Raw genomic sequence first — 20,642 nt, forward strand, 5'->3', positions numbered from 1 at the left:
GTCGGAGGAATGTCCACCGGTGGGGGTTGCGCCGCCACCGAAACCGAAACGCCACCCACACCCTCGGCCGCATCGGGGGCGCGAACCGAAGGCGCAGGCGGACCACGGCCTACACCTGCCGCCGCAGCCGCCGCCACAGCCTGCTGCTCCAGCAGCTCATAGATCCTATCGAATCGTCCTGTGAGCGCCGCAACCTGCGCTCGCAGCTCCTGCACCTCAGTAGGCCGAGCTGGCCCTGGCGCCACTGGAGGCACGGCTGGCCCGGGCACCTCTCGAGGTGGTGCCAGAGCGGTCCTACGCACGTAGCGCGTCTCTTTGGTGCCATAGCTCCTGAAACGCAAACAGTTGGTTAATTACTTAACTCAACAACATCGTCGTAAACGCGAAGCATAACGATTAAACAACATCAATCAGGCGGTAAGCTTGCAAGTGTCTTAGTTCTTGACCTTCGGCATCGTGTTGTCGGCCGCCAACACAATCACCTTAAGCCAAAAATTAATACCACTTGAATCATCTCTAGTCATAACTAGAGTAACAACTACAACTCCAAACCCAATCAATTAGCTTCCGCCGCGTCATTGGTTCACGTCGCACTCACGCACCTATAACCTTAGGGTTAACCAACCTAGAGTCTCCTAGGTCGTCCTAAACTCTCTCTTTTGCTTGCTCTTAACTCGCTCTGATACTACTAACTGTCACGCCCCCGACCGCACTACCCGAAAACGGTACCAATTTGGCCCATTTCGAGGACGGCGGGCGTGATGCCGAACGGACAGAGTCTCCCCTGTCCGCCCAAGGCTAAGCAACAGATTGTGTACGACAAGTCCCCAGGAAAAAAAACAACTTGCATTCATACACAATCAACAACGAAACGAGAGCACAAACAGTGCTACAACCAACCAGAGCAAGCGATACAAGTAAAATCATACAAGTATACAAAAGAGAGAAACTTAACTATTTAAATATAAACTAGGACGTATAAAATCCTTCCCAATATCATTAGCTTAAGCTTTTAAATACAACTTGTATTCTTTTCATCAAAAGATAGTACATCAATCTCTCCAAAATCTCACCCTATACAACATCTATTCTCAAAGGTATAAAACAAAAGTACAGGGTGGTGCTAATGCAATAGGAAAGGTAAAATAACTATCAAGCCGCTAGGGCGCTAAACCCTTACCGCGATCCTCCCGCTCGGTCGGGACGCTCGAACTAGCACCTGCAACAAGGGTGTGAGAACTACGAATAGTTCCCAGTGGGTTCGGCCGCCGACTCCGCCGATCTACCGATTAGGTCTTAAGCAGGCATAGAGAGATATATATACGCAATATATATAAAACTGAGCTAAACTGAAGGCAGGTATGTGAAACAGGTATATCAAGCTATGCCTCAATCTGACATCATGGATGCATGAACAATAAGTAAAGCTGGGTAAGTAAGAAACTATGAACATCTACAACAGCTATCATAGTAAGCTCTAAAACATGCTACTAGGAAAGCAAACAAGCTGGTATGAACAATGAATGGCGACTATGACATCAATCATGAGTAAGACTTACTGGGTAACCCAATCTCCAAGTGAACGCAAGGTTCACAAGCAAAGCTCACATATCGACCTCCGAGGGATGCCTAACTGGACTATTCCCGAGTACGCCTGCGGATAACAAGCGGCTATCCGAGCAGCAAGCAGGCTGCCTCTCTAGTGACCAACTCCGGAGCGCACAACTTGAGGGGAGCGACCCCACAAAGCGCAGACAGGCAATGTGAGCAAGATCAACTCACGAGCAACAACAACCCTTTGAGGGTAATATTAGCATGAATCAATAAGTTCTTGTACCCATTCTCATAGTGTCTCAACCACACTGATAGGATCATCTCAAGTAAACATCAAGCAGGTGCCACTCAGTCATAGTTTTCTATCTAGATGCCACTCGTCATTTAGACTCATCAACAATGTTAGTTCTTTAACATTATAAGTTCTAATCATCTCATATAGGGTTGAAGCTCATCATTAAACTTTATCATTTAATCTCATGCATACTAGTTTATAATTCATTCAATCGACTATATCTATAGCTACTAGCATGCAATTTAAAGCAATATAATAAATCTTTAACCCTATAAGAACATGCACAATATGCAACTTGGTCATATTTAAACTTAGACATAAAGGGTGGCCCGGTGACTTCGGGATGGCACTCCCCCACCTTAGGTGATGCCGAAAATACTCCGAGACGCGCTCTCGTGCTAGTCTTATCGCCGCTTAATTTTTGTTGGGTTAGCTTTAACCCTTTAGCACTTCAAATGGCGATATCTTCGCGCTCGATTCTTGTATCGACGAACCGTTTTCGCCTATGCGTTTATAAGCATAAGAATTAGGTTTCTAACCCCTCAAAAGAGATCAAACCCTACTATTTGTAAAATCCCCAAAATCTAACCCTGAGGTTAGGATCCATGAGAAGCTATGGATTATAGCTTCAATGTGAGCTAAATCCATGTTTCCTAAGCTCATTAGGTTCCATTTGAACCATCAAAACCAACCAAACCTCACAAAAACCCAAGTTACCATGAAAAGGGTTGAGGCTTACCTCTAGGGTTTGCTCCAAAGCAAGCCCTAAGCCAAGAATGAGGTGAAGAAAAGCTCTCAAACCTTCCACTCCTTCTTCTCCTTCCTTTTCTTCCTCTCTTTTTCCTTCTTTTTCCTTATCTTTTCCTTTTCTCCTTCTTCTCCTTCTATTCGGTTAGAGAGAGAGAGAGAGTAAAGAGAGAGTGAGCTGAGGAGAGTGAGAGGGAATGGCTGAGAGAAAGGTCACTTAACCCTCTATTGTAACAAAATGCCAAAAAGCCCCTCTATTTTCTATTTTTCCAAAGCACTCCAGCTGTTCGTGTGCCCTTGTACCGGTACACGGGATCTTGTTCCGGTATAAGGCCTGGGTGGCAGCCAGACTGAGCGCAAACCCGAGAGCTTGGGTCTCGATTTCGTCGGGTTTGTACCGGTACAAGCCCCTTGTACCGGTACAGCACCTGGAGCTTTCAAACCTGAGAACTGCACAGCCTGGCTGCGATGGTTGTACTGGTACAGCCATCACCCTTGTACCGGTACAGCAGCTCCAGAATGCTGTTTTAACTTCGTTTCGGCTCCACTTCGCGCCGATCGACGTCCAAACTATTCCAACACCTTTAGAACTCATTTTTGCTCTTCCAAATTTGTCGGAACGCCGAATGGAAGTTGTCCAAATCGTTTAATCGCCCACTTTGGCCCATTTGGCCAAAGTTAGCCAACATCGTCGAATTTCGATATCTTACATATTATATTTAAATATAATTTATTATAAAATTTATTATAATATTTAATATTTAAATATAAATAATATGTATTAATATAGTACAATTAATAATTTTATAATAAAAATAATATATTATAATATATAACATATTATATTTATATAATTTAGTTTTAATTTAATTTATAATTTTAATAAAGTTTCAAATTAAACATTGGAATAGTATTATTCCATCAAAATGGTGGAATAGTAAATCCCTTGCTATTCCGGGATAGCCGGGAATAGCAAGGTTTGACCGGAATAAAATACCCCGGCCAAAAATTATTTCGTTGGCGGAATAGCAGGGATAATTTTCGTTATCCCCGCTTATACCGCCAACAAAACGGGGCTTAGGAGTTTAAGGAGTACAATGAAAATAAATCTAAGGTACCGTTTGGTTCTGGGATAAGTAAAAAGTGGTTATTTCAGGGATATGTATAAATTGAGATAGAAGCAGGGATTAGATTAATTTTGCGTTTTGATGAAAATTAGGTTATTTCTAAAAATAAGAAAAATAGCATTTGATTAGGTAGGATGGATTAAGAATTAAAGTGGGTAGTTATAAATAAAAAATAATGATATTACCCTTCTTATTATATTTAAATTTAAAAATTTAAATTATATATATTTTTAAATTTAAAATTTTAACTTTTAAATTTCAAATTTTGAAATTAAAAGTTTAAAATTTAAAATCTCAAATTTTAAATTAAAAATTTTAACTTTTAAATTTTAAATTTAAAACTTTAAATTTAAGATCAAATTTAAATTTGAAAAATATAAAATATCAAATTTTAAACTTGAAAAATATAAAATATCAAATTTTAAACTTGAAAAATATAAAATATCAAATTTAAAATTTAAAATTTAAAATTTTGAAAATAAGAATAAGGTTAATAAAAATAATTTATTGTAATAAATTTATAAATTTGATAAGAATAATTTTTTTAATAAATTTATAATTTTATTATTATTAATAAATTTATAATTTTTAAAATTCTACTTAACTTAAATTTAATAAAAAATAATATTTATAATATTTATTATAATATTTAATATTTAAATATAAATAATATGTATTAATATAGTACAATTAATAATTTTATAATAAAAATATATATTATAATGTATAATATATTATATTTATATAATTTAGTTTTAATTTAATTTATAATTTTAATAAAATTTGAAATTTATATAACGACCCAGTCCACTAGCAACAATAACTCGTTTGGCCCAAACATCGACCCAAAATACTTAAACCCAGTTATTATTATTAGTGTCTAAGTCTCTTACATACCCAATCACATCTCCATTCCTATCCAATGTGGATTGTTGGGGTGTGACAGACTCCCCCCGTTAAGGCCCAGACGTTCTCGTCAGTTCCATCACACACACAGCTCAAGATCACCAGACGATGTGAGATTCGTCTCGCTAGCCTTGTCATCCAGACCCTGGTATAGCACCTTATCATTCAGACTCCCGTGTAACCTATCACCTTATCTTTTAGATCCTGACTCAGCCGAGACTTGCCACACATTTCCGGCTGGTGATTGGCTTTGATACCAAATGTAACGACCTAGTCCACTAGCAATAATAGCTCGTTGGGCCCAAATACCGGCCAAAATGCTTAAGTCCAGCTATTATTATTAGTGTCTATGTCTTTTATATATCCAATCATATTTCTATTCCTATTCGATGTGGATTATTAGGGTGTGATGGAATAGCACTATTTCATCAAAATGATGATGAAATAATAAATTTCAAGCTATTTCGAAATAGCCGAAAATAGTAAAATTTGATCGGAATAAAATATCTCGATCACAAATTATTTTATTTAGCGAAATAGCAGAAATAATTTTTGTTATTTCCGCTTATACCGCCAATCAAACGGGGCCAAACTTGCAGGGACTAGCGGTGCAATTTACCCTTTTTAAAAGATAGCGAACGGAGAAGCGAAGCGTATCTGAATTTACTCATCTCAAATCTCTCTCTCCCCGACCCAAACCTAACCATCTCCCCCGACCTCTTCGCCTCAGTTTCCTCGCCTGACGAAACCCTAGATCCCTCAATCTCGCACAATCCCTCCGCAATTTCGCTAAAGATCCGATCTTTTTCCCTGGATCGAAACCCTAGATCGATCCGGGTCGATCCCCTTCGCCACCGCCGCGACGATAGCGTCGTCTCCGACGATGGGCGCCGGTAGGGTTTGCCGCGGTGGTACCTCCGCAAGGCCCTTCCCTTCCTGCGCCGGCGCCTCCTCCTCGTCGTCAGCGGGGGCGGTGCCGCCCCAGGAAACGGCGTCGACGTCGGTGACGGAGACGGTGAACGGTTCCCACCACTTCAAGATCACGGGGTACTCGTTGTCGAAGGGGATGGGCATCGGCAAGTACATCGCGTCGGACACGTTCACGGTGGGGGGGTACGAGTGGGCCATCTACTTCTACCCGGACGGGAAGAGCCCGGAGGACAACGCGGCATATGTGTCGTTGTTCATCGCGCTGGCCAGCGAGGGCACCGACGTGCGGGCGCTATTCGAGCTCACGCTGCTCGACCAGAGCGGCAAGGGGCAGCACAAGGTGCACACACACTTTGGCCGGTCCCTCGAGGGTGGGCCGTACACCCTCAAGTACCGCGGCAGCATGTGGTGAGTCTGCGATCTTTTCCTTTGGATTAGATGGATATGATGATGCTTTGCATGCCAAGAATGCTAGAGATTAAGAGGTGTTTTAATTTATCATTTGTTACGTACTGAATATTTGGTCTGGTTCTTGACTTAGGTAGAACAACTGTTGCATGTTGGGAATATTGCAAGATTTCAATCTTTTGTCGAACCTTGGGTCTGCTTCTCAATTGACCTTTTCTTGGATTAGATCCTAATAGAGGGAAGAATTCTGGTTAGATCTTAGGAGATAGTCTTCTTTGTTAAAGTATGTGGTGCAACGACATATCTAGATGAAAATAGATTTTGTAAAGCAGATTTTCTGGTGAACATTTTTAGATCTTAGGCGTTGTTGTTCACTTGCATGGACTGAGATTCTGTATTAAGGAAAGTGAGTGGTATGTCTTTTGATAGAGGGAAAACAAGGGAGGTGGAGTTGGCCACAAAGCCATAGGCATTGTAGATATGGAAGGGGAACGATGTAAGAGTTAGCTTATGGAAGTGAAAAATGTTATGAAGAAGTGAGCTAGATGAGTGTCATATGACTGGCTGTTCTAATGAGCATTATTCTCTTCTGCTAGTGCTGCAAATAGGATGGGCTGTTTTGGAGAGAGGGAGGTTATATATTTCATGTAACCCAAATGTGCTCTTGTGGATTGCTTTTTGTAGACAGTAGATTATTTCTAGTTTTGAACCAGTGAGATGGCATCTATACTCGTTCCTGACATGTAATTTTTTCCCTTCGTTTTTGATATGGAGTCCTATATGATGGAAGAATTTGAAAGTACGAAATTTCTTGCATTATTTTATTGATGAAGTCTCGCCTTCTTTCCTGTCTTGATTGCAGATTTATGTAGAATTGCTATCTTGTTTACTTATTTATAATTTATTTGCTTTATGCTAAGAAAAGGATACTACAGCAAAAGAACTTCCATTGATTTATTATACATGTCACTTTTTTATGCATAGTTGCTATTTGGTAGAAGCTTTTGATGCAGGTGAACTCATTAGGAAAAAAAAAATGCAAGTTAAATGCTTAGGCATTTTTTGGTCATGCTACCTGTTTCTTATTTTTAAACTCTAAATTATATTTAGAAAAAGACCAAACAGGTTCTTACATATAAATAGGAGCTCATCATGGCATTTGAACAAAGAGCCAGATCGAGAATGTGTTATTTCAGTTGATAGTTTTTTTCTTTTGCATGTGCTTTGTGCAATTATTACGCATAAATATGTTTTAGTTAACTTTTTCTCTTGATATCTCTGGTTGTGTAAGAGTTTTGCCAGCATCCCGGTTAGTAGTAGTAATGTACAAAATCTTGAAATGGTAGTATTATGTGCTTTATAATTTTTTCATATCATGCGATGGACTTGTACGAAAGTTATTCTCTTCTAGGTTCATCTAGGTTCCTTCCCACTTTTGAGCTTTGCTTCCTAGTTATTTAGCTACAAACTGTGGCATGCTTCTGTCTTCCTGCTTGTTAGGTACCATGGTAGCTCTTTTTATGTAGTTGGCAGTTCAAATTCAAAAGTACTTGGAGGTTTTTGAGTTCATATAAAATGGTTATAGTATATCTTTTTCTTGTTTCTTCAATTACTTTCCTGGAGTTGCTGCAGACTCAATTTTTTGAAATTTAGCATGAATTTCAACAACAGTTTGAAAGAGTTTGTATATCGGAGATAACAGTGAAATATTTTCCTAAATTTGAATTATTTTGCTGCTATTTGTTTTAATTCTTATTGCACCCTTTATACTTAGTGTTACTGGCTTGTAGTTCAAATTAGAGAAAATTTTAAGTTTATTGAGTTTGCATAAAATGAATATTATATCTCTTGTTAAGCAACCTATTTGGTTTCATCGGAGGCAATTTGTTCCAAAATTTAGCTAACTTTGGAATTCAACAATAGAATGAAAGTGTTGATGTATCAAAGATAAACATTGTGAAATGCTTTTATAAAAGTTGAATTATTTTGACACTTTTTTTTCTTTTTGAAATTCTTTGTTCAGTTTGCTTTCATCTTGATAAAAGAGAATCTGCTTTTTTTTTAAGAAAAGTTTAGGAGGTTATATGATTTCTTTTGTGTTTCACATAATTGATTCTTTTCTATGTTTACCATAGTATCTTTTGATAATTCAATACTGAGGATCTAAATGACAACCTAAGAAGTGGAGTGAATTAGGTTTCTAAAATAATAATGCAAGATAAGCAAACCACTACAAGTAAAGAAAATAGAGTCGATCAATTTGTTTCGAGGTTCGGCTCTTTGCCTACATCCCTACCAACTCGTCAACACTAGAGAATGTTGGATCTCCACTAGAATTTTCGGGCAAGCACCAAGCCTTTACATCAACTTGCTCTTCTTCTTCACAAGAAGATCTTACAATTATAATCTTTTTCTCTCTTTTACAAATGTTTATCTTACCAGTTACCACAAAGTTCATTCAAGCTTAGAGAGAGAGTATAGAGCTAAGAGTTTAATATTACAACAATTTCGAGCTTAGCAAGCCGCATTTAAAACACCAAAGCCCTCTTAATTTATGGCTAAAATTCAAAATTTGCCCGTTACAGTGATTATGTTGTTTCAAGCTTTTGAAACAACGTTTTGGCGCCTGCTGTGAGACCCCAGGATTTGGAATAATCCTATATATATATAAAGATATAAGAGGGCTAAATCTCTTAATATGGCTATAGCATGTTGGGCAGTGGTTAGGTCCAAGAGGTTAAGAGTGTTAAGTATGTTAGAACAAGAGTAGCTCTAGGATGGATGACCTCGCTGGGAAGCGGGGCGTCATAGTTGGTATCAGAGCCAATTACTAGTCGAAAGTGTGAGATGAGACTCGGCTGAATCAGGGTTATACAGCGGGAAGAGCGAGATTCTTTGGCTAATGATTGTTGTTGGTAGAGCGTGGCTCCACACAAGATCGGCTAAAGATACCTAGACAAGTCTCACATTGCTTTGTGCTTGCGAGTTTCTAAAAACCTGGCTATAGCATGTTGAATGGTGGTTAGGCCCAAGAGATTAAAAGGATTAAGCGTGCTAGGACTAGACTAGTCCTAGAATATGTGACCCCGGGGAATTGGGGCGTCATAGTTGGAAGTGTGAGATGAATCTTGGCTGCACTATGGTCATATAGTAGGTAGAACGCGACTCTCTGGCTAATGATTGTTGTGGGTGGAGCACGACTTCTCATAAAGTCGGCTAAGGCGAGCGAGACGAGTCTCGTATTGCTTGGTGTTTGTGAGTTTATCAAATTCGGCTATAGCATTTTGGGCGGTGACTAGGCCTAAGAGATTAAGAGAGTTAAGCGTGTTAGAGCTAGAGTAGCTCTAGGATGGGTGACACCCTGGGAGGCGGGGCATCACACCCGCTCCCTTGTAATATCGCGTTTTCTACTTTACAGACTTAACCTAGGTAGTTTCGGGCGCTCGGAACAACTTTCGGGTGTTTGAATCCGTTGAAGTCACGATTGCACAGTTTTGAGCAGAGGACTTAAACACGCAACCCTTTTAATTTCGGGTGCTTGAAAGATTTTTGGGCATTCGAATTCCGAAATAATTAATGCATTGACAGAGTCAAATCATTTTGGGCTTCAAGTTTAAACTTCAGACTTTTGGGCGGGCGCCTTGAAAAACTTTCGGGCGCCCAAAACTACTACTATATTCTTTGGAAGAAATTCGGATGCCATAACTTGGAGCCCAGACCTTAATTTATTTTCGGACTCTCGAAATGTCTTTTCGGGTGCTTGAACTTGTGTTCGAAGCTATGTTTTGAGATGAAATTTAATATTGAAGGATTTGATGCCTTTTGGACTTTGATAAATAGGCTTTTGGCATATTCTTTTAGCACATATTTAGGCCTTGTGCCATTTTGGTTTATGTGTGCTTTTAGATGGTCAAGGTTTACAAATTAGCTCATATTCCCAACTCTAAACATAAATGAATCATATTAGAAGTTAAGCTCTAAAGGGATCAAATAGTGGTTCTTTTGACCTTAGAAGCATAACTAGCTTCCGCAAAGTTGAAGCCCTTCTCTTTTGCACTTGGTCTTCTTGGATCCTTCTAATTGAGAGTTCTCTAAGTATAAACTCAAGGTAGATTGTTAGTTCCAAGATTACAATTATTTGTAATCATCAAAACTTAATTGTAGATTAGGGCCATTAGGCCAAAAACTACATGGCATGCGGGTGCCCTTTTATCGCTACTTGTTTGTTTAGTTATTTATGTTATTGATTAATAAAGATAACAAGTAGTGTTTTAGTCTAGTTATTTATGTTATTGATTAATAAAGATAACAAGTAGTGTTTTAGTCTAGTCATCATAAGGATATATATATATATATATATATATATATATATATTAGGCTGGTATGCTTATGGAACACGGAGCCCCGTGCTCCCACTTTGTTTTCGATGTTCGGACTTTCGAATCGACGATCGTCTTCGTGTTAGAGTTGATCTAGAGTATTTGAAGTACCTAGAAAATAAATTTTGTGATTTTTTGATATCATTTGCCTAGTGATCGAAGGGGCTCAAAATCAATAATTTTAATGGCCGTGGTGAGCCGGTTGCAAGTTTAACGGTGTAGAAATATCCAAATCGCATGAAATTTTGATAGAAAATTCTTTATACCATATAAAACAAGANATAGAAAATTCTTTATACCATATAAAACAAGATCAATAACTTTGATCTAAAATTTTAATGTCATATCATCCTATTTTGTAAGATTTTTATTTTTAGCCGTTGATTTTGAGCCACTTCGATCACAATGCAAATGATATTGAAAAATCGCAAAATTTATTTTCTAGATACTTCAAATACTAGATCAAGTCTAACGGAGCCGATCGTCGATTCGAAAGTCCGAACATCGAAAACAAAGTGGAAGCACGGAGCCTTCCGTGCTTCCATAAGCATCCTAGCCGCACTCTATATATATATATAGAGAGAGAGAGAGAGAGAGAGAGAGAGAGAGAGAGAGATTTTAGTCTGGTCATCATAAGGATATATATAGAGTCCGGCTACTATACTCTTACAAGTACGATCGCATTCGTACTCATAAGTTGTTTTCGATGATAAAGCTTCCGAATCGACGATCTAGAACGTTAAACATTATCTAGAGCATTTAAAACTTGTAGAAATCAAATTTTATAATTTTTCGATATCATTTACCTTACAATCAATAGCTCACAAAATTGACAATTTTTAATGGCCGGTATGTAATATTTGCTAGTTTAACGGTGTAAAAGAATCGGAATAGCTCGAATTTTTGATACAAAATTCTATTCATTACCTAGATAAAGATCAATAACCCCGATCTTAAATTTAAGGATCCGATTATCCATTTTTAGAACATCGTTCAATTTTGACCGTTCATTTTATATCCGCTTGATGGACTTTATAATGATTTCAAAAAATTACGAAATTTATTTTCTAGAAGTTTCAAATACTCTAGATCATGTTTAACGGTGTGGATCGTTGATTCGAAAACCCCAACATCGAAAACAACTTATGAGTACGAAGGGCTTTATACTCATAAGAGTATAGTAGCCCTACTCTCTCTCTCTCTCTCTATATATATATATATAGATAGACTCTCTCTCTCTCTATATATATATATATATATATATATATATATATAGAATTAGGCTAGAATACTATTAATAGTACCAAGTCATTGGTGCTATTAGGTTTTCGGCCCTTGGATGAAGCAATGTGTGGTTAGGATGATAATGGTCCCCTGGGGTTGAGTGGGTGGTTTGTTGAATAGCATGATCTAACAGGTGGAAATGGTTCAAAGGGGTAGATCTAATGGCGAAAACTTGGTAGCACTATATAGTGTTTAAAAAAGCGCGCCTTAGGCGCACGCCTAGGCACTAGGCTCATTGGCCAGCGCCTAGGCAGCCCCTAGGCGGGGGATGTTGCCTAGGCGCGCGCCTAGGCAGCCTAGGTGTGCACCTAGAGCTAGGCGCAAAGCGTGATCAAGGCGCGCCTTCTTCATATCTATCCTAACGGGTTTGGATTTGGATCTATATGCTTTAACGTGTTTGTATCTATTTATTTATTGGTCTATTGGGTTGAAACATCTAAAAATAAATTCGAAATCCTAAACTAACATAATCTAAAACCCTAAACAATCATCAAATAACAAATTTGACGAAGGTGAGGAGTATCCTTCATCAAGTGATGAAGATGATAATTGATGATTGATGATTGAGGAATGAGGACTAATTAACATTTCTAGTGTGACGTATTTTGGCTTGGAGCCTTGAAAACCTATGCCCTTTTAATGATTGTTGGCTTGAAACTTTAAACTTTTATGCATGTTACTTTTTTATGATTTTGTGCTTATAATTATATGTTTTTCAAATCAAAGTTTTCTATATGTTTTTGAATTACTAGTTGCCTTTATGTTGGCCTTTATTTGGAGGCAAAAAGATAATTTGTTCTTTACATTTATTTGTGTTATTTTGGCGTTTTTTTAAATTATCATATATGTTGCTTGGCTTTTTTTCTTTTCTTCATTTTTTTTTCCGAAAATGTGGTTATTTGGTTAGTTATAGAATATTTATTGTGATAGTATGATTTTAAAAAGTATTTAGTGCTACTTAACAATTATTAGAAAGTATAGTAAAGAACTTCTTAGTTATTTCAACATTCTTTGAAAGTGTGCACCTCACCTCTCTCGGGCGCGCGCTTGCGCCTTGCGCCTTGCCCTTAGGCTCTAACAGCCCTTTGCACCTAGGTGAGCCTTGGGCTTTTTTAAACATTGGTAGCACCAAGTGCTTGGTGCTATCGGTAGCATTGTAGCTCTCTCTCTCTCTCTCTCTCTCTCTCTCTATGTATATATATGGGTTGGACATTGATCTCAATGGCCTCTGTGATTAAGATGCTATTTCTGATTGGCTTAAAAAGATAGTGCATTTTAGAGGTCAGACTATTATTAGGTCTAATTTATCCACTTTTGAACCTTTGATCTGTTTCTAGTCTCATAGAAGTCTGTGGGATATAATTTGAGGTGATTTATTTGAATCTGTGCTGTTTCTTATTCTAGGGATTTTGGATGAACATTATCTATTTTAGGCTAGCTAACGTTCCACTAAGATGATTTATATTTTGGGAGAAATTGGTAGTTAACGTACTATTTCATTGGAAGATAATATCTGGTTGAATTAAAAAATTCGTGAAGGTTAATCCTGATTGAATTAAAAGAGGAATCTGATTGAATTAAAAAAATCGTGGAGGTTAATCCTTTGATACCAAATAATTTTATTTCAATAGTAGATAGAAGAGTTCAAATGCTTCAAGACTTCATTTTTTGGTCATATTGCTTTCTTAAAATATATAACAACCGGTGGGGCAAAATAAATTCATTATATGATGAAGATTGTTGACAAAAAATTGTTTGCTTTGTCAGCTCTTTTATTTACCTCAAAGATTTCAGTCCCGTGGCATGGGGCCGTGCTAGAAATTTGCTGGCACGGTGGGTGTCCGATTATGCCAATGCGTGCCGGTTACAAAAAAATATATATGTGCTAGCACATAATGGCATGAAATATTTATTTTCTTTGGCAACAAAATATTCTAATTGTTTATTATGTATCTTTATCAAATTTTTTGAACTTTATTGAGAAAATTACATACTAATTTAAAGAATAGAGGGTTTTGAGCTATGTCGGGGCTGTATTGTGCGGATACCTTGTTGGCATGATACGGCACGGTGGATACGGCTCGTGCTGATAGGCATTTAAATCCTTGATTTATTTATATTTCTTTTTCTGAGAGAACTTAATGTCCCCTTTCTCTGGTATAGTCAGTTCTTAATTTGATATCCTTCAGATTGCAACAAAGTCTTAGGTTGCTGCGCCAGTTGCTCGTTATTGATTTTCTGTTAAAATAAAGATAGAATTGAGCATGAAACACTCACAGGCTTATTACGAGAAATAAGGATTTATAAAATGTAGCAATCAAATCTATATTTTGTTGTTTCAACAAGTTCATGGATTTGAACAATTTTGACGAAATCTGATTAACGAGGTATAGCAGGCATCCGAACAATTGGAACAACATTTCCTTCTCTTGATAGATTGTAATTATAAATCAAGGTGTTTTTATTAATCTATTTAGACTGTATATTTGGAGCATCTTTTCTTTCATATTTCAATATCTGACGATTTGGGATGATTGATTTTGGAGCATCCTGATAATATTTTGTTGTAGATGGGTGACGATTTGTGAGAAATTTATAAGGTGTGCTTTTTAGTATTTGAATTCTGTGAAAGTAAAATATGTTTCTGAGCTACTATGTGCTGTTTGTAGTCTAAAGCCCAAGTGAGAGGGAATTCTTTGAGTGGTTGGTCTCAAGCCATGTGGGTGGCAATTCTCACTGAAAATATTTAGTATGTGAATTAGAGTATTGGTGAATCTAAATCCTGGTTCTCTTTGTCTTTTGTCTTTTTAATCTAATTTCGAAATCTCTTAACTCCATTAAGTTATTTGTAATTTATTTATCATAGCTATTATTTATCATATCATGGTCCTACAAGTTGCTTTTCTTGTTCTCTCTAGTTCTCTGTTTAATTTAGGCGGTAAAGCTTGCTCTATTTTTTAGACAGAATTACATGGGTTGTGAATGAGTTTTTCGCATAATTTCTTATGCGTATTGTTCAACTGTGCAGGGGTTATAAGAGATTTTTCAAAAGAACTGCCTTGGAGGCATCAGATTATCTTAGAGATGATTGCCTCTCGGTTAATTGTACTGTTGGTGTTGTTAGATCGCGCACTGAAGGACCCAAGATCTACAGTATAGCAGTACCACCATCTAACATGTCACAGCACATTGGCCAGCTTTTGGAAAGTGGAAAGGGAACTGACGTAACTTTTGAAGTGGATGGGGAATCTTTTGCTGCTCATAAGTTGGTTCTAGCAGCTAGGTCGCCTGTTTTCAGGGCTCAGCTTTTTGGTCCAATGAAAGACAAGAACATGCAGTGCATAAAAGTTGAAGACATGGACGCTCCGGTTTTTAAGGTTGTTTATTTTGACTGCGTTGTTAATTTAATACATTGTCTGCATCATGTTGTCCTTTGATATGTTTCTGAATGAGTTATAGCTTGTTTGGTTTTGAACTGTAACTTGGGAGAAATGCAGCTTAATTTTGTTATTGAAATTTGCCTGCTGAAGTAATGACAATTAGCCTCCCTGCTGGTAGTGAGCCGCTTATTTGATTTTTTGAGGTTAATGTAATCTATACATAACAATAGGAGATTGCTTCTCCGGTAGATAGATCTGGTTGAAAATGGCTTTCATAATTGATAAAATTTTTCATGAAGCAACCTTTGTCAAAACAGCAGTTACATGTTGTTTTTTTTTTTATTTTTTGTTTTGTTTTTCTTTTGGTGAATAAGTTCAGTTTCAGTGAGCACTTAAAGTAAACCTTTTGATTGATGACTTTGGTTGTGCTGGACCTATAACATGTTGAAATAGATGCCCATGAAGATCAAATAAGAATTTCAAGGAAGGAAAAATGTGGACCTAGATAAACCTTTAAATGTCTCTAGAACATCTTATTTTACAGGTGTTTCAATTGATTTAATCTAAGTTTGTGTGAGCTTCCATAAATAGCAGGCAGGAATTATGAAGTGTAACTTCTCATTGCCTATTATTTTAGAGGGCACCAGGAACCTCTCAGTTGATCTTTTTGAATCATATGACCAAACTAGTTGAACTGCGGTTACTCATCCTCTTCTTCCTCTGGCTTTGTTATGCAAACTGTTATGGGATGTCTATGCAGCTACGTCCCTTTTTTTGGAACTCTATTAAATCGAAATAGGTGTTATAGTGTGCTTATATACACACATATGCACTATGGTAGTCTAATAAAAGCAGTTTGATATATGATTTGTGTCTATTCAGATATGTTTGACATATCAACTCTTCCCAAATAAATTTTTTAACCTTTACGCCTTCATGATACCTATGAGGTGTCCTCTTAACAACACAGCCTCAATCTCGATTCTGTGAAGTTCAGTTGGAAGAGATATTTGTCCAATACCACCTGGAGATATCCTAATTCAAATTCCATACTTTTGTCCTAATTCAAGTTCCATACGTTCTGTGAACTTGGGAAATCATAGATTCTTTTGTTTTTATTGGGTAATGCTGCTGTTTTCTGTGATTTCCACACCGTATGGTTTCATTTAATGCACGTTCGTCTACCATTACTGATTAATTGAAAATTATGAAACTCTAAATTAAACATCTTGACTTGATTGCTGAGATAGCGTAGTGTTACAGTCCTTGTATTCTTGCCCTTTTTGATATATCATATGACAGTTCGAATTGAATCTGCTTACTGTTTTGCAGGCCTTACTTCATTTCATTTACTGGGATTTGTTGCCAGACATGGAAGAGCTAACTGGCCTGAACACAAAGTGGGTGTCCACATTAATGGCTCAGCATTTGCTTGCAGCGGCAGACCGATATGCCTTGGAGAGACTAAAGTTGCTTTGCGAAACGAAGCTATGCGAGGATGTTGCTATAAACACAGTTGCAACCACTTTGGCGTTGGCTGAGCAGCACCATTGTCATCAGCTTAAAGCAGTTTGCTTGAAATTTATTGCCTTGCCTGAAAATCTCAGAGGTAAGATAGAATATTTCCCAGTAGAGCAAGATAAACCTATTGTCACTTTTTTTAATGCATCCCTCATTCTTGTAGGTTGAAATTAGCTTAAGTTGCTGAGAGTAAGTAGAATTGTTTTAAATTTCTGTGCCTTAATTTAGTATTTATGCTGTTTATTTTGTGACGTACATGTCTAATGGTCAATCAAAACAAATGCATAACTTGGGGATAGATAGCAGAAGGTTCAGAAGTCACCGTCTTTCTCGATTTTTTATGTTTTACTTGGTATTTATTTGTGTTGTATAGCAGATAATCGTAATTGTCATTTTCTTTCTCTAGTCATATCGATGAAGCACTGTAGATCCTTTTGTCACCCCTATCGTTCAATCTGTTATTCTTGTTAAGGATGTATGGTGAACAACATGATATTTGAGATTTTATAGAACACCCATTGCGAATAACTTGCTCAATGTCAAGACTTCAATTGCAACATTTTAAATGGCAGTTGGGCATGTGGATTAGTGTGTTTTTATCACGAACTGGATCACTGAACATGATCTAACACATTAAGATTTTGTTCAGAAATAAAGAAAGAGTATTGGAAGCTTGATTCTTGGATGCCTTATTACACGGTGCTAACTGATCCATTATTTGAAAGAGACATGCTCAACTGATGCTTATCTAGCAAACCTATTCTTCTGCTAGTGGATAATTTACAATCTTTTCAGAACATCCTGGCCTACCTTTAGCTGAGTAACATTATAAAGTTGAACTCTGAATTTGGTTAAAGTCAAATACGTGTCAGTAACATTGTGAAGTACAAACTCTGAATATGGTTATTTAAGTCAGATAGTTGTTATGCCCTGTTAGAAGCTTCTTGTACGCTCAAGGTTGTCAAACCATTGAGCATTTGTGATAAGTTAGCCTTCTTATGAGTTGTTCAAATAATTTCTTTTTTGAACCTACAAATCATTTCTTTTGTTTACTTTTAGCACTTTTTAATTTAGCCCTAAATGTTAAATTAGGGCTTCTCTAATGTAGCTTATGCACGAACTGAATTGTGGATTTACATAATTGGTGGGTTTCTTTATGATGTGAGATTGATAACTATATGATAGGTGTGTTTAATTCGTACCTATATGGTAATAATGCTTCTATAATTTTGTTTGAACACTGGTCCACTTGGAGGATTGGTTTTTAAATTCATTTTTTTAAACATGCCAGTGTGTGTCACATTTGCCTGTAGATAGTATGAGTGGGCTTAACTGCTTAAGCAATAGGGCTACCATAAATGATTGGTTGTGTATGCATGTTCGCAGCTCATCATTGTTGCTCAAAACCTCTCTCTCCTAAGCTGAACAGATTTAAAGCAATATACTGAAAAGGCTGTCTAAGGTCATAACATACTTTATTCTCTATGAACAGCCTAAACTTACTGACCGTCCCTAGAGCAAGTGGCAAAGGCCTTGGTGGTTGGTACCCGAGGTCTCAAGTTTGAATCCTAGTTGATTCACATTTCTAGTTAAGTTTATTTCTAAATGAAATAAACGAAGCGGGTAGTGTGCTACCTATCTCTTTAAAAAAAAAAAAACAGCCTAAACTTAATCGTTTATATCAATGTTCTAAAAAAAGTGGTATGCACTATACGGGCGGTCAGCCCACCGCATAGCGAATATGCAGTATAAGGCGTATATGTGGTATGTGGGTTCATATGCAGTTTAGCTTTTAAAATATAAAAAATTAATTATAAATATAAGAAAATAGACTCTTTAAAAAAAATGCCTTTAACATGTGTAGAAGTATTAATGATGAAAGATACAAGAAATAGAAGAGAATTGACTTATTATGGATCATGATTATTACGAATTTGCATCCTCGAAACAATGAATTTTCTCAGCATTCCCAAGTGAATGATTATGAATGATTATAGTTTCTCTCTAGTTTGAGTACAGATCGCTTCCTTATAATAGGTATCATCTTAATTAGTGGACTATAGATCCTTTCTTCAGAGTATCCATGTACTATCCTGGACGCATCCATATTATATTCCATTTTTGTTGGTCAATATCTGTTACTTTAAATCAAATATCAATGGAACATTTTGCGAGTGTTTTGTTAGATAGATAACCCATAAAGACAGCTATTAAGCGGAAATGTGTTGTTTCTAGTGCAGAGCATGCATTTATTCTTACATTAACTAATTTTGAGAGATATAGCGAACAAAGTGTTGGCTGTTTAGATATTCAAGCCTTCGTTCCCATGCAAACAAATGTTCTTATTTACGGGGAGTATAGTTATGGATCAACATTGATTGGGACCACTTTGTAGTTCATGTTAGTGAAACCAATCAGTGGCGTCCGGGGTTTTTGCATTCCGACCATTAAACTTGCACAGCATTCTGACCACTTTATGTCATGTGCAACAGATTGTTTTTCTATTTTAGAATTTAGTGAGAGTTTGCATGTCCACACACAACAGATTGTATTTTTATTTTAGAGTTTATTGGCGGTCACATCTTTTATTGTGCCTGTCAAATATCTAGCATTGCAGAAGTCAATATTGACATCGGATATAAGCTACATAAACCATATAAAATTTTTCAAGAACAGCTAGCACAATAAAGTCGACTAGTTGGAGTCGACTAGTTGTAGTTCATTCTTTTGGTCTTCCCCTCATAAAAGTAGTTTCTGCCAAGATGGTTGCTACACACCAATGCACTTTTTGGTTTTTGCTGGAAATGTGCTGAAGTCCATTCCATGTTTAATGGTTTCAGTCAATTTATTTTTGAATGATGCTTTCCTTAATTTGTGTTGGATATGCTTAAATTCCCAACTCATCAGCTCATCTCTGTGGTTTCTTTTACTTCTTCCTTACAAGTTTGTTATTAGAGTTCAGAAATATGACTCAGTTACCATTGAAATCGCACAATGTGCATAGTATGACCTAATTAATTGAGTGGTTTTTTATTTTCCTGAAAATTTGCTGCCACTAGTAGAAAGAATATACGCTAATAATCATGTCATTGGTTTCTTCAGCTGTGATGCAAACTGATGGTTTTGAATACCTGAAGCTGAGTTGCCCCTCTCTTCTGACGGAGCTGCTGGAGTATGTGGCGAAGGTGGGAGAACATTCCGTGAGCCCCTGCCTGTATGCAAGCGAAACACTTGACGGCAGCGATGTGAACGGGAGGCGGGTGAAGCCCCGGATATAAAAATCATGTCCCGAAAATTACTAGCTCACCAGAAGTTACTCTCTGTTCTTTGCCCGCCTACTTTTCCTGTAAAGAGTCTTTCATCTTGTGGTGCTCTTCCTAGTGCCCAAGTTACAAAACTCGTTGTAGCACCTAAATACCTGTGTGTAATTGTTCTACTTTGCTGGCTAATTGCATCTACTTTCAAAGACATGCTGATTTATATTGCGGTAACTAGCAATCATGAATTATGCTAGAGTATGTATTGAGATGATCAGTGTGCTGGAATTATATTGATCAGTGTGCTGGAATTATATTGCTTTCCCAAGTCTTGTGCCTTCTTATGTTTTCCAAAAATGCTTTAAGCAAGTAGAGTGCTTTTACAATCTCTCGTTGACGAGTATGGTTTTTTTCTGAGGGTGTAACAACACCAACGTACTGTCTTTCTTAACCCGAGTGACTCAGATATGTTGGCTACCATGCTATCACGGGGGAGGCTAATAAATGTTGGAGGCTTCCTTTTGTTTATGGGTGAAACTTCTGCTCGCGAAGGGTGTTTGAATTGACATAATTATCATTTGTTTGCAAATCACTCATTTTGTAAACCAAATTTATTAAGAGCGGTAACATCAATATCATCAGTTCTATCCTTGACCAGGGCAATGCTGAGAAGATCCAACTAGGCAGTCGACATCTTCGGCCGTGTCATCATGGTCATGAATCTCCCCCTGTTGTCTCCCTGTAGACATGATGAACAACCTAGCAAGATCAATCACAAAATTGGAAGATGTAAATTAGTGAGATTTTTTATTCTTCATATAAGCTATTACAAATTTTATTGAAATCACATGATG

The 20,642-nt window shown here is 37.2% G+C and overlaps 1 protein-coding gene across 1 annotated transcript; it reads left to right on the forward strand.

Moving 5' to 3' along the window:
* On the forward strand, window positions 5,269–20,116 carry LOC109724249 (BTB/POZ and MATH domain-containing protein 1). The gene is made up of 4 exons (XM_020252998.1): window positions 5,269–5,967; window positions 14,659–15,007; window positions 16,343–16,619; window positions 19,634–20,116. The coding sequence occupies exons 1-4, from the start codon at window positions 5,513–5,515 to the stop codon at window positions 19,807–19,809; spliced, it is 1,257 nt and encodes a 418-aa protein (XP_020108587.1). The 5' UTR covers window positions 5,269–5,512; the 3' UTR covers window positions 19,810–20,116.

The sequence above is a fragment of the Ananas comosus genome, linkage group 18 (assembly GCF_001540865.1).
Source record: "Ananas comosus cultivar F153 linkage group 18, ASM154086v1, whole genome shotgun sequence".
Classification (NCBI taxonomy): Eukaryota; Viridiplantae; Streptophyta; class Magnoliopsida; order Poales; family Bromeliaceae; genus Ananas; species Ananas comosus.

Bases quoted from the DNA above. Each gene is read 5' to 3' on its own strand.
- LOC109724249 (XM_020252998.1), top strand. From the start codon at position 5,513: ATGGGCGCCGGTAGGGTTTGCCGCGGTGGTACCTCCGCAAGGCCCTTC. The intron at 5,968-14,658 runs GTGAGTCTGCGA...TCAACTGTGCAG, and splicing joins AAGTACCGCGGCAGCATGTG to GGGTTATAAGAGATTTTTCA. The intron at 16,620-19,633 runs GTAAGATAGAAT...TGGTTTCTTCAG, and splicing joins CTTGCCTGAAAATCTCAGAG to CTGTGATGCAAACTGATGGT.